This window comes from Xenopus laevis, chromosome 4L (assembly GCF_017654675.1).
Source record: "Xenopus laevis strain J_2021 chromosome 4L, Xenopus_laevis_v10.1, whole genome shotgun sequence".
Lineage (NCBI taxonomy): Eukaryota > Metazoa > Chordata > Amphibia > Anura > Pipidae > Xenopus > Xenopus laevis.
Genome location: NC_054377.1, coordinates 80,629,557 through 80,648,395, shown reverse-complemented (window position 1 = coordinate 80,648,395; position 18,839 = coordinate 80,629,557). Strand labels below are relative to the sequence as shown.

General features: G+C 35.3%; 1 protein-coding gene across 7 annotated transcripts in view; it reads left to right on the top strand.

The window, feature by feature from the left end:
- LOC108714237 (nuclear factor 1 A-type) overlaps positions 1-18,839 on the top strand; it is a 229,730-nt gene that overhangs the window by 143,786 nt on the left and 67,105 nt on the right. For 4 of the 7 annotated variants that reach the window (XM_018258267.2, XM_018258266.2, XM_041590409.1 and 1 more), the window contains exons 5-6: positions 8,295-8,412; positions 8,671-8,798. In XM_018258267.2, coding sequence (XP_018113756.1) covers positions 8,295-8,412; positions 8,671-8,798 — 246 coding nt within the window. Of the gene's footprint in view, positions 1-8,294; positions 8,413-8,670; positions 8,799-10,531; positions 10,562-18,839 lie in introns of all 7 variants that reach the window. The other 3 variants (XM_041590407.1, XM_041590404.1, XM_041590405.1) reach the window with 1 other exon arrangement.

Genomic DNA, 18,839 nt, shown 5'->3' with positions numbered 1-18,839 from the left:
ACTCACTGCCTTCTGTTAAATTATCATCATTATAATTGTACCCTGATATCATAAATATACAATTCAAATGTCAACTGACTTTTAATTCTGTTGATATTCCAAACTTTCTTTGTGTAGAACAGCAGTCACTATTTTATATTATGTACCCTTTCTAGCTATACTGTCACTTTATTTACATGTAAGAAGGACTTTTCTGTAACTGTTCATATTCAATCAGGTTTCTGCTGGGTATTTTACTTCTGCAGTGGTTCTCTAATTGTATCATTAAACTGTACGTACTGACATTGTTTCCAAGTGAGTTCTGTGGGTAAAAACAACATTTTAGCAGACAAGAAACATACAGGTATTTTGGCATCAGCATCCCACACCTTTAGTGGAAAAACTCTGGTGGACAAAACACCAATCTGCTCCCAAACCGACCAGTGGTTAGTAAGTGCTGTATCTGTATTTTAGGGATACATTTGTTGTTTTGTTACAACAAGCTCCCAGTAGATGATTTGATGCAATATTGGTGTTTTGTTGCTGCTACTTGTCTTCAAATGAAGTGGCAGCATTAAAATTATAGGTGTAACTACTAACATTCAGAGAAATCAGCTAGTTCTCATTTCTCACTGATTCTTTTCTGCACCATTTTGACTTCCCTTTCACTGTTAGATAAATGCTCCAAATGCATAGTGAATTTACTTTTCCTAAACCATACATCTTTAGTAGGTACATTTCAATGGCTTACATTATGAAATTGTAACACACTTGCCTTTTTCTTCTAAATATAAATATTTTTTTAATTCCCCACCTTATTTTTAAAATATTTTATATGGCTCTGTAGACACAGTATGGAACACGTTGAATAACTTATGATTTGGCCTCAAATATGTATTACCTAATTACTGAATTGGCCTTGAGCGTCAGGGCATCATTTTGTCTACCTATCCACTTTGCAGTGGAGAGCCAAGAACTGTCCCCTATAGGATTAGATGGGAAACAGGAATTTCCTGCACACAGGAGAAGCTTTAATGAAAATAATTTTTGATGTTACCGTTAATGTTGGTTAAAATGTGTTCTTTTGTATAATATTTGCATGTTTCCTTATCACTTAGTCTTGTATAGCAGAGCATAGGTAATAAGGGTATCATATACATTACACAGTATTCATTTTTATATATATATATATATATACTCAAACTGCTTATTGTGTTATTATTGTTTGGCATCTTAGTTTACATGCTACCTATATGACACCCATCTTGCCCCCTGTATTTACAACTGGTTGCTTTCATATATCATTTAGCTTTGGAAAGTAGATATATACATGTCTAAACATACCTGACCATGGGTTCACTGACACTGATACATTCCCTCTGGGCTTCTGTAAGTGTTCATTGTCAAGCAGAGATGGCTGGCAAGGGACATGAGAGTGGGGCAGGTTCTAGAGGGTTTTATTTAGCATCACTGTTCTAACTCTAGACATGTACAGTATATGTACATTAGTTTACAGATCACATACTTGGAAAGCAGTCAGTGAGGACTGACAGAAAACTAATGTGTTTGCATATTGCCTTGAGGTAGTAATATCTTCAGGTTACACTAGTTCAGGAAGTGCCAATGAATAATGTCCCTACACATGCTGTCCTAAAATGTGCTACTAAAAAGAACTCTATTTCTGTTTCGGTTTTACAGAAAAAAAAATTATAATAAAAAATAGCCTTCAGGCACAGAATGAACAGTTGCAGTGACCTTGCCTTGTGTATGCCATTACACAATTCAATGGCAGTCCACTCAAACCTTGCTTGCGATCAATATCCTATTAAAGCAGCACAAAAAGTCTCCATAAACTTAGTGGTTAGCCATGTTTATAAATGGAACTCAGCATAATTAGATGGTCAATAGAAGCCTGCACTAGTAATTCCAAAAGAACTCCACACATTTCATATCTCTTCTTGTCATCTGTTAAAGAAACGCAAGTTTGAGGCAGCAGCATATCCTTATCACGAAATACAACCGTATTTTATCTCTACGTTTTAAACTCCACAAGATCCGTATTTATATTTATATCTACTTATTAGGTACATAAAAGTTTATTAGTTCAACATAATGTTGCTTCCTAAAGCTTAATATATTTGAGCACACGCATTATTATTGCAGTATTTATGCAGGGTAACTGATGAATTTTTATCGTTTTATAGTGCCACTCTATTTTACCTTTTAGTAAATGTTAGTAAATGTTAGTAAATCAAACTTTGCTACATAACAAGGAAAGAAAACACCATCTGGCCCTCTTTATTTATTGGATTTACTGAGTTCTAATTCAATAAATTTTCAAAATAATATATGAAAATTAGATGGCAGCTTATTCCAGTCGTTTTTGTGCCTTCTGCTTTCATTACCTTTAAATGAATAGTTATTTGTGGGAGGGCCAGTGTCCAAAATTTAGATTATGTTTAAAGGGCAAAAATGTTCCAAAAATAAACCGTTTTTTTGCGCCATATATCTCCTTAATAACACGACGGTTGGACATTGACTTGAAGGCATTTGAGAGAAGAGCTTCTATGGCTGTGGCTCTAGAAAAATCCTGAAGACCTAAGATATGTTAATGGTGTAGAGCAGGGGTCCACAAACATTTTTACTGTGAGTGACACTCAAGATGTGCAAGAAGCTCCTGCCAAAGATTGCCTGTATACTTTATGCATAACTAAGAATATAGTTTAGACAACAATGTAAAACTCCTCTTTTAACATACAAATATTTTAGTGTGCATAGACATTAGTAAGATAGTAATTTAGAGGATAGTAGAAGTGGTATCTTCTTTGTTCCCATGATATTCCTTCTTTGTATACATTCATGTAAACATATAAGTGGATCAGAAAAGTCTTCCTAAATAAATAAGGTGGACTTTATCATAGGGGCAGAAGTAGACTATATATAATGTATAGTTATATAAAAATAATTATATATAATATTTTTGCTGAGAAATGTAAACAGATTGAAAATACAGACTTAATGTGATCTTTCAGCAGTGCTATTAAAAGCCCATGGTGTTTTGATATCCCAAAGAGCAAAAATGACTTCTGCATTATTCAGCAGCACAACACCTTATTATGGTGACCAGCTAATTATAGAAAGACATATTCAAATACCTACGTCCCCTGTTTGATCTATGAGTGAACTTATGAGAACACTGTATCATATGAACATTTTACATGGTATCATAACTACAGCTCTCATACCAGAGAGGTTCTGTGAAAACTGTTTACCACATGGAAACATGGAAGCTCTGCTATAATAATTGCCTTCAGCGTATAGGCCCATGTCCCTGATGGGTTATTCTTCAAACTGCAATTACCACTGGAGCCGATGGCAGATACTTTGATAATAACAACTTTGCCTTTTTGTAATTCTAAAATTTATTTTACTTGTGTCTGCTAAAAGCATACCTGAAATGCTGTAACCTCATACTTTTCATATCTTCCCTGCATAGATTGATTTTAATAAGTGCTACAAAACATTTTAGTGAAGCCCCCTAAGCCTATACGTGGTTGACCTGTCATGAAGATTAATGGCAATAATTGCATCTCTCACACATAGGCAGAAAGTAGGAACCATGCTTGCTTAAAGGGTCAGCCCACCAAATACGCATTTCTTTCAAGATGAATAAACACTGGTGCAGATTTATTAGCCACTAGTAATTTTTAGTGAGCAATAATGATGATAACTGCTCAGTAGAAAAAAAACCAGACAGGTTTAGATACTTTTCTGACTATCAGGAGAATGTCTATTGAATCTGTACATTTATGAAATTGTTAACTGTTATAAGATCAGTGTGTCAATTCATAAGAATTTGTTGAACGCCTTTTTACTTTAATTAAACGTTATTTGACTGTAAATAAATGACGGTGAATATTCTCATATATAATATTAAGATATATTTGATTGATTGTTTATTTTCATTTTTTTGTTAACCATAAAGATATTTACCAACTTCAGTCTCAAGCAAGTATTAAATGGACTGAACAATGAGAAATCATCAGCTATGGGGCACATCAAGTGTCATCTGAACTGAAATGCAGTACAAGGTCCAGTGAATCGGGGGGTCCATACATTTTCATGGTCTTCTGTATGAGTAAATCTTCCACCCCTTGCCATCCACTGCAAACAGGCAGGCAAAAGCACAAATATGTGGTAGGGGTGAAGAGTGGGTACAGCTGAAGATGTGCAGATGGGGTGGATTGGACTTTTTGCAGGGGTTGCAGGGGTTAGACCTGGCCCACCGCTGAAGAGAAGTTACTGTGTAATGTAAATAAAATGAAGTTAACAAAATAAACAAAGTTTTCTCCTGTTCTGGTAATCTACAGCGACGCTACCCCTTGTTTGGCTAATAAATGTATATTTTACCTACATCTTACATGGTCCCATTGGACAGCAGTTGTTTTTATCTAGTTAGCGCACTGAAGATAAACCCCACTGTTGAAAAAATGTATTACCCAAAACAGACAGTTATTCAGATTACAGAAATTATGTTATATTGATGTTTAGACCAAAAGGTTTATGTAATGATATAGTGGGTACATTGACCTCTAATAGAATAAGAAGGCAGTATAATAACTGTTTGCCTCTGGTTCCATAATGTGAGTTTTGGTTACTACAAGCATTATTACAGTAGAAATCTATCTCTGTTATAAGAAGTTGATTTCAAGAAACAGCTACTGCAATCAAGTCATGGAGAAATTTGTGCTTTGAAATCTAGTTTAGTCAAAACCAGCCTTTTGAGTGGCACCATAATGAATGTTGTACTTAAATGACTACTGCATTGCATTGATCTAGACTCCTACATACCTGTCCATAGAAGTCAAGTAAATTTGGCAGGATCTGAACCTCATAAAGCATTATGTTAACAGTAATATATTTTTCACTATAAACACAGGCTTGTAATCCTTTAGTAAACCTTCAGAGAATAAAATAGCATTCATAACCTTTCCAAGTGTGCCTGCCTCTCTGTTTTTCCTCAAAGCATTTTTCCAAAAATATTTAGTGAACTTAAGGGAAGCTAGCTGACCATGACTATTTCTATTCATCTGATTTTTCCTCTGTGCAGACACCAATGTTCTACATTCTGTACCATCCTAGTAACTAGAATCTCCAGCATATTCAAGGAGAAGCAAACTTTTTCTTTAATAGTGGCGAACACAAAAACCTTCTGGCACAGAATTTAAAGGGGCAGTATTCCCCTTTGTTTAAAGGAGACATACGGGCAAATTCACTAAGATCTGAAGTTGCGCCAGCGACAGCTTCGCCGAACTTTGCCAGGGGTAGTTTAGTCAGCGCTACGCAAATTCACTAAAATGCGAAGTTGCGCTCAGAGAGGCGAACGGTAGCGAAGTTGCGCTACCGTTACTTCGTCAGGCAAAGCGAAGTTACGCTAGAAATGCCTAATTTGCATAAGGCGCAAAGTTAAAATATAATGGACGTATATGCTGCAGCAACTACATTACACTTCACAAGCCCAGGAAACCTTTAAAATAAAGGTGTTCTATTGCCCTACACATGTGCCCACTGTATCGTTGAGTTGCCAGATGTTAGGAAATGCAGGGGGGGGAGAAAGTTACCCCCAAAAAAATTTACGCTATTTTTAGCCTATCACCCTTAAAAAAGTAAAAGACGCCAGTATTTTTTGGGACTTGGAAAAAATGTAAATTATTTTTGGACAAACTAAAGTCTGGCGCAAGAGGTAACGTTTAGTAAAATATGCAAGTTAGTGATTTAGCGTAGTTACGTCCCTTCAACAGGGCGCAACTTCGCCTGGTGTAAGGGTGTCACTAGAGTAGGTCCACTTCAGTAGCGAATCTACACCAGCACCCGTTAGTAAATTGGCAAAGTAACAAAATGACGTCACGCTGGCGAATTTGCACTAGTGTTAGCCAATTCGCGCTTTAGTAAATTTGCCCTATATTGTGTGAAAACCAAGAATGTGTCAGTGCATTATACTCTTATAAGTATTGAAGGAATGTGCATTATTGAAAATGTCCACAAAAACAATAAGCACACTGCACTGTAAGATAGGAACCAATCAGCAGCTAGGCTGACTTGATAGAGAACTGAAGCCACCTCCAATTGTGCTCCGGGCAGGGACCTCTAGGAGAAGTCCACTCCTCATTTAAACTCAGACAGCTCCTGTAGAAGATCTATAGGAAGCTCAAATTAAGGGGCAATTAAAAAATATATATATTTATTTTTGGTCCAAAGTAAAACCAACACCATATATAATACATTACTGCCTACAATATTGAGGACCATTTATCCTATATGTCTCCTTTCAACATAAGTTTAATGAATCACAGAAAATATATGGTTTTGTTATGTCAAGAGCTAAACAGGGGCATAATGTAGCTTCAGTCCAAGCCCTATTTATTGAACTCATGATGAAAAGAGAGTATACTGCCCCATTTAACTGTAGGGCCCACCACAATTTCTGATCTCTACTTGATCTGTTTTAGATAGTTATGGTTTGTTTATATGACAAGGATATACTAATGCCTTATTGCTCTTGAAGAGATAACATGTTGGTGGCTAATTATTTGTCATACTGCATGTTCATGTCCTTGAGCAGACTGAGGGTCATAATAATCACTTGAACAGCTACATCTATTTTACCCCTATTTTCTTTCTGTTTTCATTATGTACAGGCCTGGATTTGTGGAAAGGCCACCTAGGCCCGGGCCTAGGGGGGCAGGATTTTAGGGGGGCGGCATGTTGCCCAACCACACCCACATTGGTTCAAAAACACTGGGGATGTGCTGGACAATCATTTTTTAAATTTCCCATGCGCCAATCCCCATTGATGATGAAAATTTGCACAAATATAGGGGGGGAACAAGGGTGACGAATGGCAGTGGGCCTAGGGATGCCCACTATGTAAATCCGGCCCTGATTATGTATGCTAGTTTCAATGTACTTGATTCTGCTTTTTGTTACTGTACATAGAGGGATTTTCAGCTGTTCCCTGGGTTATATTTATATTATATATTGTTGTTTTAGGATTATCACTATTATTACACAATATCTACCCAACCTGCAAAACATGAGCTTGTACAATTTTTACCAGTAGAGATGCAAATTAGTGATAAATGGGGCACAGTTAATAGCGCATGTTATTTTCAGTACTGGATATAGGATGTCCATATGGAAACTGGTCAGTGTGGCTCTGCTGTGGAGGACCAGTTTATTGATTTTCACTCAATTCGCACTGCACTGTGGTGATTTTTCTTATCCATAATTGCTCCTATGTTATTAATAGGAAAAAAGCTAAAACTCTAACTGCTGCAGCCTTCTACCTTCAGGGTGTCTGAGTTATGGCATTTCAATGCCTTTTACATTTTATACAAATAAGAGCACTGCTTTCTTTATCCATGGAAAGTCGTCAGTTTTACAACCTTCTATATGCACTGTAAGGAAACTGATGGCAAAACAATAAAATAATATAATAAAAATGCCAGATAATGCTACACAAATGATATTCTAAAATTCTTTCAGTGTGAAACCATATTCCAGAACAGGAAGACATGTCACAAATTGTAATATCCTCACTAGTCTTATGATTAACCCATCATGTTTCCTAATATAAATCAGCTGTTATAATGCTTCTATTTAACAGTGAGTGTGTGTGTATACACCAATATGATGGATTTTAACAGATTTTTGTGAAAATATATTTTTCTGAGAAATACATAAATGTTTGATCTCTACCTTATTCTGGAAACAAAAGTACAACTAACAAAGCTAACAGAGTAAAAAGAAAACAGCCCATGACATTATGTTGTATCTGTAAAACAGTTGTGAAAAAGTTATATACTTGCAACATACTTCTTGTTCCCAAAAGACTTCTTAATCTGTTTGGAGGTATTGCCTCCACCCTCAATGGGTATTAAAAACAAGTGACGTTTAATGTGACCTATAATCTATGTCAGAACAGGTTATGATTTCACTTGGAAGTATGTGCTCTTTTCCTCTGCCTGTGGCATGAGCAATTTTTGGAGTTGTTAACACCAGAACTTGACTTGACTTGATAAGGATGTGGTCATGAGAATTAATAAAAACAATTAACTTGTTTACCAACAATATGCCAAGTTTACTACTTAAACCTCATATATCTATATACAGTAAGCTATGCAAAACCATTTATATAAATGTCTCTAATTTTGAAATTAAATTAACTTTTTTTCCAAGCATTATCTGTTATCGTTAAGTATAAATAAAATTATTGGTATACCAGAAGTTCTCACAAGATCACTTTTCTTGTCTAGCACCTATTGCAGCAGGAACAGGTCCCAATTTCTCCATTTCTGAATTGGATAGTTCGTCATACTACAGCATGAGCCCAGGAGCAATGAGGAGGTCACTGCCCAGCACGTCCTCTACTAGGTAATGAAATATATTCATTGCATAATTAATGTATCTATATCTGGTTATGTTCCCTGTAATATGTAGACTTCATATATCATACATTTATTTGCTGAGACTATTTATTTAAAAAATAATGGGATCTAGTACAGAGAGCAATACAATAAATAAATAAATTGGAGCTTGTCCACTGTTACATTGTTACAATGTACAATATAATGTTGATTTTAACGACCATTTCAGATATTCTTTGCATTTTTTTTCTTTTTTTATGAAAAGTTCCACAAAGCGCCTCAAATCTGTAGAGGACGAGATGGACAGTCCTGGTGAAGAGCCATATTATTCAAGCCAAGGACGTTCCCCGGGAAGTGGAAGCCAGTCAAGTGGATGGCATGATGTGGAGCCAGGTAATGATCTGCACTTCATTTTCCTCATTTTTAAATACATTACTTGTTTGATGCAGATTTTTGCAGTTTTTAACTTTAAATAAAAAAACATTAATTTTCAGTGTGCTGATTTGGCAGTTGCTGTGTTTTTGTGTTCTGGGAGTTAGAGCAAAATGGTTGGCTAGCACTTTTAAGAGTTTTTAAAATCTTTTGGGCTTAATGAATTTTAATTTATACCAGACAAATGGGGTTTGCAAATGCATTATATTATGGAAATGTTTTCTTACTCAGTATAGAGTAGATGGAATGCGTAATATTGAATTTTCTTCATATTCCTGGAGTGTTATGCAAAGACACAGCATTCCAGAATAATCTCCAAGATAATCTCCACCATAAACAGGATTTAATATAATAATATTTTAGGTCACCACCAAGATGTTTGACCATGGCACATTTATGAGCCTGTAAATATAATTACATATACAGTAGAAACCTCATTTTATGTTTTTCAGGGGACCAGGCAAATGGTGTAAAATCAAGGAAAATGTAAAATGTAAAAATATATATATTGTTATGATCACAAAAAAACTACGTAAAATGAGGAACATTGCGGTTTCACTGTACATGCCAATTTATAATATCATTAATAACATTACAGCTTCCATATGAGGCAGATTTTTACAATTTGAGTGAGTGCAGAGACACGGAAGAGTGGATCGGCTCCACTCCATCTGCAGCGAAAACGCAGGAAAGAAGTTCAACTGTTATAATTAATAGGGACCTTGTTATCGATGACCCAAGTTCAAGTTTAACTACTTATGGACATAAGATGCCAAGTTTCCTGATGTTTTCCATTATTTTTTTTAAAAAAATACTATATATTAAAGGGAGACCACCAATGTGCTCTAACGCCCAAGATGGGAAAGGCAGGTTCCACTAAGTGTCTTTTAAAAAGGGCATTTTATTTTATGCATTTGTAAATAGTACATCAGAGTTTCCTTTTACTTAAGATTCTAGTTTATAACATTATTTTCTTTACCAGAGTTTCAATTTATCTGCCTCTTTTCTACCTTTTTTAAATAGAAGATGTTGAATTTTAATGAATTGTGTCTGTTGGGTCTATTTTATTTTGGATGACACTTTTGGGTCCCCTGTATATATCACCTACTGAATGGCAATAGCATGTGTGAAAAATAAATGATTAATTACAGTTAACTGGTCTTTACAAACCAAGCACCTAGGCCTGTATACAAATAGGGGCAGATTTATCAGGGGTTGAATTCAATTCGAGTGTCAAAATTCACACATTTGAATTTTAATCCCTCTTTTAAATTGTAAATTTGAATGTAAAATTTATCACACCTTGACTGGAAACCGTCAAAAATCTTATATTCACCAACCTAAAACTGGCTGAATTCATTTACAAATCAATGACAGAGGTCAGATGAGCCATTTGGAGATGTTAATAGCCTTCCTGACATTCAAATTTTTTTTGGGGAGAAAAATTAGATTCATAGAAATTAAATATGAATTGAATATGAATCGAATACAATTCGAATTTTCTGGTCGAATAGTGAGTATATTAGAGTTAAAAAATTTGACATTTGACCTTTGATAAATGGGCCTCTAAATAATGACACAATGCATGAATACCAATTCTCTTGTATTCCACTTTAAATACCATCTTTGGTATAAGCCTCATAATTATTTTGTTTCGGCGCCCCCCCCCATGCTGATCTTTTTGCACCTGGAAGAGGCACATAAGAGGATAAGAAAAATGTCAGGTAAGCAACACAAATGGTTGTTAATCAAAACCTTTTCTCAAAAAAGCAAAAAGAAAATCTCTTTATATTTAGCTTTTGTCATGTATTATTTTGGCTGAGTTTTTTAAGTCAGTATTCAACCATTATTTCCATATAGATTTGTTTTTGGTTGCTCCTGCGGTTTCTTCTAAGTTGACGTACAACATTAAGCTGTTTTGACACGTTTCTTTCAGTACCATGCAAATACTGCTTTATGATAAAACATATCAAAAATGATCTTGAGGGAAACCAGTGAGCGTCCCAGTAAATAGCATTAGTTTGCAAGCTGTTTTATATTGTGCACTTTAGTGATTTTAAAGTGGTAGACTAAATTTCTCCATCTTTGCAAGGCATTTTATTTTATAGTATTTACAACTTCGCCTCAAGTGGGTGTGCTTTCTGAGTTAATGTGTAAGGGTCATGAACAAAGAATACAACATTCAAGCTAAAATTAATGTTTGTAGGTATCATTATTTGTGCTTCTTAATACTGACACCATTGTATGTATTATATTGCATTTGAGGACTTTGGGTGGTTTACATCCAGTTATAAAGGCAAACAGTATAAAACAATCAACATGAAGTTAATTGTGTTTCTAATATTTCAGTATTCAGCATTGCTTTCTAATTAATATTTTAACATCACACTGGCCTACAGTTATGGCTTTCTACTCAATAACTTATTCATTACAGCCCTGTACAGAGCTGCAAACGAATAGGTAACAAGTGTTGCATTAGCGACCAATATTACATTCCCCCCAATGGGAGATATCCAAGGCAAAATGTAAGCAATTCAATTCAGGTTTTTGGGTTTGTATACCCATATAAATTGATGAGGATATGAATTAAATGCATTATAGTTTTTCTTCATGGTTTTATTTAATAACGTTTTTAAGATTTTAAGTTTTAAATAAATAACCAGACATTCAAGTTTGATAAAATTTCAAAAATAATCTAATTAAAAGAACTCTTAAATTCACAAAAAAAATTTTGCTAAATAGGACTCTATCTCTGCACCTTATCCAGCACGAGGCTTAAGGCCCCCATACATGGCCCAATAAAAGCTGCCGACAGACTGAGTTGGCAGCTTATTGGCCCGTGTGTGGGGCCATCTGACAGGCTTCCCTGATCGATATCTGGCCGTAAATCAGCCAGATCTCGATCGGCAGGTTAAAAAATCCCGTCGGATTGCGGCCGCATCTGTGCATATCTGCGGTCCCGTAATCCGACTGCCCGTATCAGATGCATTATGATCTGATCATTGGGCCCGATATCGCTGTCAAAGAAGTGGTCTTGCACCCCTTAATGTTCTGCACTTTTTCCTATGGTCTTTAGTAAATTACCACTCTCTTAATTCAAATGGAGAGTTTGACACTGAATTGAATCTGAATCAGTGTCCCTGAGTTTTTTTTTTTACCATATTCCAATTTCTTTATGCTACTTTCAAATGAACCATGGTTCTTTATGGTATTTTTAGTATTAAGTAGTACTGTTTGGACTAGCTGAGTAATCTAGAACATTTCACAGCTCATTCTCAACCTTTTCAAGTTTATTCAGCAAGTTATTTTTGACTCACCACTACTAAATACCGTGTATCAAGACCTGGATGAATGAAAAGCTTCATAGGAGTGTATGGCATTTTCTTCTGAAATATGCCACCAAAGTTTATATTTACTCTTATAAAAAGCTGTTACTGTCAAGACCTTCCATTTGAAAAGCTGTGCATTATTACATTTTCTTGTCTGCAAATGATTTTTTTTCTGGTCAAGTATTTGATGGACTTACAGCAAGCCAATAAATGTGTATAAATGTTAAACAAATAAGTCTCACAAAAATGTAGTCTGTTTTAAATGCAAGGTGCTTGCTTGTCAGATTTAAAGTCAGGGCATAAATGTAATGTTGAGCAAGTAGATTTTGCGTTCAACATTAATCTTTGTCATGCATCCATAACTCTTCATGAAACCGAGAGTCTGTGTGTCAGTGAAGGGATAAGCTGAAGAATGGGCATACAAGGCTAAAAGTATTTACAGAAGTAAAATGTCAGGGAGGGGCCATGTCCTGAAATGTTCAAGCAAAGCCAGCTGTGTAATTGAATATTAACATGACCTCACCAAAACACATGCTGCACCTGGATAAATAAACAGAAAGCAAAGTTGCTCTGGATTTCTGAAAAGGTTGGTGTAAATTAGGAGGGTGTATAGAATGAAGGAAGAAAAGGTTTGAATATACCTGTTGAGGTTTACCTTCTGAACAGCCCTTTCTCATGTACCACCAAGTCTCCAGATACATGGCCACAGCAACAGCTTGCAGCCCTACAGGAAAGCAAACAAAGCACTTATTTTCAAGCACCTTGTACAAAAGAAAACCAGATGGAAACTGTTCATGAAAAAGGCATTTGTTTCAAAGTCCTGGGAACAAATGTCTCAACCTGTCTGCAAACAATATCCTTGGTTATCAGCATAAAAGTTGAGGGTAAGACTCTAGTCCCACCTGAACATGAAACCATGCCTTCTTATATCAGTACATTTCACAGTTGCTAATAATGGGTAGGGGTATCCTTATATTCTTTAAATCAAGGAAACATTTCTGTTATGTAATATCCACTGGGAATTTTTTTAAAATATTTTTTAATATGTTTTAATATTAATATGGACTTTTATGCCAGCTTTGCGTGTGGTAAGCATTACTTTGGGGTTCTCTGTATATTCCAGTTGGAATTTGTATGTTTTCCATATGACTGCACAGGCTTCCTCTGAGTAATCAAGTTTCCTCATATACTCCAAACCATATAGGATGTTATTTAATGTGATTGGGACCTTAGATTGTATGCTCCACTGTGGCAGGGATTGATGTGAATGATGTAAATATCACTGATATATGTCAATGCTATAAATAAAAGGATAATAATATTGCCCTTTCTTTACCTAACACCAACATTTTAAATTACACTTTCTAATTCATGTGCGTTTTTAAAAACTCTCCTAAACTCCCATAAATTCGACCAATTGAAATTTATTTAAAAAAATTTTTAAAACTCGGATGAATTATATCGACCCGAAAACTCGAATCGCATTCGAATCAAAGGCCTAAACTACACGAGCGCTTTTGTAGGATGGTGTCGGATCGACAAAACGCATCCTACAAGTCTGATGTCATGTGGGTTAAAATACCATGGGACTGATACAAAAATCGGATGTGTAAACTACATGTAAAATTTTCCATCCGACATGACAGTGTGAGATTGTATTGCTGGTGCAGAGTGCAGTTGCACTCCTTGGCTTTGCACTAGAAGGACTGAATTTCTAATTTCAGTCAGGCACAAAACAAAAACGGTGGTACCGTGGTAGCCAGTAGCAAAAATAACAAATAAAAAAAAAAACAAATACAAAAAGTATTGGATAACAATAAAAATACATTGCAAGCATTTTGCCTGACAAAGGGGCCTTGGTGCTCCGAAAGATTGCAATGTATTTTTTATTGTTAGCCAATATAGGTATCACTTCTACAATACTTTTTGTATTTGTTTGTTTTTTTATTTGTTATAATTTAAGACAGCTGTTGCCAAGGCTCCCCCAGAGCATTTTCTCTACTCTCAGAAGCATACATCAGAGAATATCTCATGCCCTTTTCTCACACGGGACAGAGGTTAAAGAGGGCATTCTGCTCCGGTCAGAGAGCTCTAGGATGTGCACCACCACCCTTTAAATGCATCAGCCTGACTAATTATTAGGGGCACATTGGCCCATATTACCCATCCATCTCCATAGGAATTTCCAATATGTTGTCACTTTATACAGTATGTATATTTTTCTCTACAGTGTGATGCACTGCCACTAAATTGTTCTGTAGTTCTATAGATTATATACTATAAAATTTAACATCATTTGACATCATTATTAGATGTAAAATGTAAAATTGCCCAGGATGCCTTTCTAAGCACTTTTGCAATTTACTATTTAGTTTTTTTTCTGTTTCAGAGCTATTCAAGTTTTTAATAATTGCCAATGTTATGAATTTTGTAACAACTGCACCACCTGCTGGTCAGTGCTGTTGCTCTGCAATCAAAAGACATATGCCTTCAGAAGGAAACAGAAAAGTCTTCTAATGTTGCTTTGCTCAGGAAGGAGATGGGAAAGGGCACCTGAGGCGTCTGATCTCTCTCCTAAGCAGAACAACATCAGAATATTCTCTGTTTTCCTTTTGAAAGCATACAGTTTCTCTTTTTGAGTCTTTACTGAAGAGTTACAGGACTGACCAGCAGGTGGCGAATTGCTACAAAATTAATGATATTGGCAGTTAATAAAAACTTTAATAACTCTGAAAAAGGAATAATAAATGATAAATGATAAAAATACATAGAATAGCATCCTGTGCAAGTTTACATTCAGTTTTATAAAAGTTTTACTTATTCTTTATGTGCTAAGTGTTTCAATACACAATACAATCTGCTCTTATCACACTGGAAACTGAGCACACATAAGGCAAACTAATAATTATATTTGAAAAGAGCAGGAGAGAAGTGACTTGTTTTTTTCTACCTATTGCTGCACTCATTCAGTCACTGCTGAGACAGTAAACCATGTATGCATATTGTATGTGATTCTGAGACCTATAGGAAAACTCAATTAATCTAACTCCAACATCTAATACTCTTTAAAATTAAACTCGGAGGTGCAGATATTATTATTACACAAAATATCACACAAAGGGCCAGATTCAATTCAGTGCGTATATCATGTGAAAACCCATAGACAACATTCAATTCAAGGAGAAAAAACTACTGATTCAGTTCCAGTTTTCCCCATAGATTTCAACTGAGTTTTCATGTGAAATGAGATACGTTTTAGTGATTTGAATTGCCTCTCAAGTTGAATCTCATCCATGACTTTTCATGCGATTAACCTTTTTCTCACTAAATTGAATCTGGCCAAAGTGTCAGATTTTATTTCTTCTCATGAAAACTCTGCTGTGTTTCTATCAGTTCATTTTAATTTTGAGAAAATTTTTCCTAAGGAAATTAAATGTAGACCAAAATCCCATAAAAGCTGCTTTAGTGGCTGATGCATACAGTGTAGTGACCCAAATAGCTATTAAGTCATATAATCACTACATTTGCCCCTCTGTTTATGCTATAAAATGCTCCCCTATCTCTTTCTATTTCTTAAGATGAATCTTCTATCCCGTGCGCAAATTATTTTATCTTCCCTCCTCCTTATAATCTATTTATAATCTATTTATAAGCATCACATTAATATGTTTTTCAATAGAACCCAAAGAATACTTATTTAACTGACTCGAGTAGCAATGCTTTTTCATTTTCTAGCTGCTCTCTCTTCTAAAAACCCATTCAGTTTTCTGAAACAGTTGGAGAGACTGAACAAAAGTAAGACCTTCAACTTTTGTTTGCATAACCCAGTCTTAGGAAATTATGCAGAACGTTAGTCATACCACAAGATAAGATATCCCATTAAAAATATTTTACACGATATGGGGAGAGTTAAGTAAACAGTAGGGTTTTCACTAATTAAGCTGGTAAGCCTGAATGTGCTGTCACAGAGCTGTCAGCTGGAGTGACATTAAGCAGAACCTCTTTGCTAATCCGGGCCAGATAAATCTATAATGCACTAAGACATACACTGTCCCTCTGAATGTTGTAACAGTCATGAAGCACAACTTAACACAGAAAGTATTTTCTGATATATGATATCATTATTGTAAGAGACATTTTGTCAAGGCACTTTACCTAGTAATGTGTGCTGTGAGACAACCATGGTCCTGTCAATAGGTCTCTTGGGGCTGATTGATTAAAATGCATTCTGTAGGCAAAACAAATGATTTACAGGACTGAGCAGTATAATGTCATTCTTTATAGAAATCCATATTTTGCTATTCAATTTTGGAAACATGATTTACTAAAGCTTATTGCAGCCAAATAAATTATAAGGATTTGTGAAACACTGTAAGGTGATAAAAAAAACTTTTATTCTATATAGAACATAGTCATATACATATTGTACACACAGATGGAATTCTAAGAAGCTTTACCATACACATTAATTACAAATTTGCAATGGTTTGCTATTGAAAGCACTATCTGCCTGGCTGTTAACATGGCTCTGACTCCTGAAACAATATTGCAAGTCAGCCAATAAAAGCTTGTTAAAAGACCTACAGGAGAACTGACTTCTGTTAACTTTGACTCAGACACAGAGAACAGAAAGGAATAAAAAAGCACTGCTTTCACCTGCCATTACATTTACAAATAGCATTTAAAACATTGAATTTCAATGAAAATATGTTGGAAATTACATTTTCTTTCATTATGCAAGAGATCTGTTTTGCAGTAAATGGCTTCCATTAAGGATAATGACACACAGGCAGATTTGTCACCCCCCTAATTTATCACTCCAAGGAAGCTACAACTCGTGCCCAATTTAAAGTGAACATAAAGCAGTGTATTCAAGCCTTTTCCTATCTAGTGACAAATGAATACTGCAAAACCTCTAAGCATACCAGAGGATAAATAACAAAAAATTTCAGGACATTTGAAGTTACATCCCCTACCTCCTGAGTCACGGCCAGTTACACCCATACCCATCCAAATTTCACCTAAATACAACCCACTTTCAACCCCTGTTCATGACTGTCCCATTTAAATAGAATAGGTTGTTCGGTCCTTGTCTGGATGTAGATGAAACAATTTTAGTTTTATATCAAGACCATACAGCTAAGGTATAAACCTAGATCTTTGTTCAACTTGCAGCAGAACTGCTATAGATTTTGTAATTAGAAATAAACTTTTACTAAAATCTTAGTGAAGGTGAACTGTGAATGTGGTTATCTTTAACAGATGTTCAGCTATATTATCCCTCTTCTTTTCTATGGATAAAAGGACTTTCAAGGAAAGAAATGGTGGTTAAGTCTGGCAATGACAGGCAACATGCATTAAGCAACAAGCTGAGGTCAAATCAGTTTATTTTTTTGAGAGGAAGAAAGTGCAAAGATGAGGTTTCAAAAGCTTTGCCATAATAAGGTTTAGGGAGAAATTGCTGACTTTGCTGATCAGTGATTTCAGCTGACAGGACCTTTTCTAGTGTTCATTACTTCATTTCACAGTTCAAGTTGTCTTGAAAATGTATCCATTTATTATGTGTGTATTACATTCTTCTGCCTCTGTTCATAACGTCTTCCTTTAGTTTTCATCTCCAAATTCATTTTAGTCTTTTGCCATGTACGTTAAAGTTAAATAGCCTCACTTATGCGTATCTATAGCATTGAACAGTCACAACAGGTTTTACAGTATGTCTCTTAAATAAAAAATGTGTATTTTGTGAGTTGACACTAATGTAATTTTGTGACCACATGGATTAGCAAGCTCTAAAATATTAGATATGATTTTCACTTGCCCAGAACTAAAGTCATGCTTTGACCCAGCACAGGGCTATCAGTTTTATTGTAGAGCTAATCATAGATTTTTCACATACATGTGTTAATGTGTTTCCGTCTTTATTAGCATATATTTAGGAAATATTGAATATAAATTGCACATAGCTTATCTCAAATTTAAGTGTGAACCATACCGGCCTATAATAAAACATTTGCAGTGGTTATGATTCAGCCTTTCTCTGATACCTTACATCTTCATGATCCCAGTGAACTATTTTTGTACTTGAAAGCAGATCATGTTTCATTTTTAAGAACGATCATGATTTATCAAGCCTAAATTTATTTATCGTGATGTTTCTAGTCATGTAGACATGAGCTATGGTGTGTGGAAAAAATTAACTTTTTTTATATTTTACCATGATGTAGACAGGTAATAAAATAAAAAAATTGTAAATGCAGAGGGAAAACTTAAAGGAATAGTTCAGTGTGAAAATAAAAACTGTGTAAATAGATAGGCTGTGCAAAATAAAAAATGTTTCTAATATAGTTAGTTAGCCAAAAATGTAATATATAAAGGCTGGAGTGACTGGATGTCTAATAAAACAGCCAGAATCCAACTTCCTGCTTTTCAGCTGTATAACTCTGAGCTAGTCAGCGACTTGAAGGGGGGCCACATGGTACATTTCTGTTCAGTGAGTTTGTAATTGATCCTCAGCATTCAGCTCAGATTCAAAAGCAACAGATATGACCCATGTGGCCCCTCTCAAGTCTCTGATTGGTTACTGCCTGGTAACCAGGGTAACCAGTCAGTGTAAACCAAGAGAGCTGAAAAGTAGGAAGTAGAGTTCTGACTGACTTGTTACACATCAAATCAC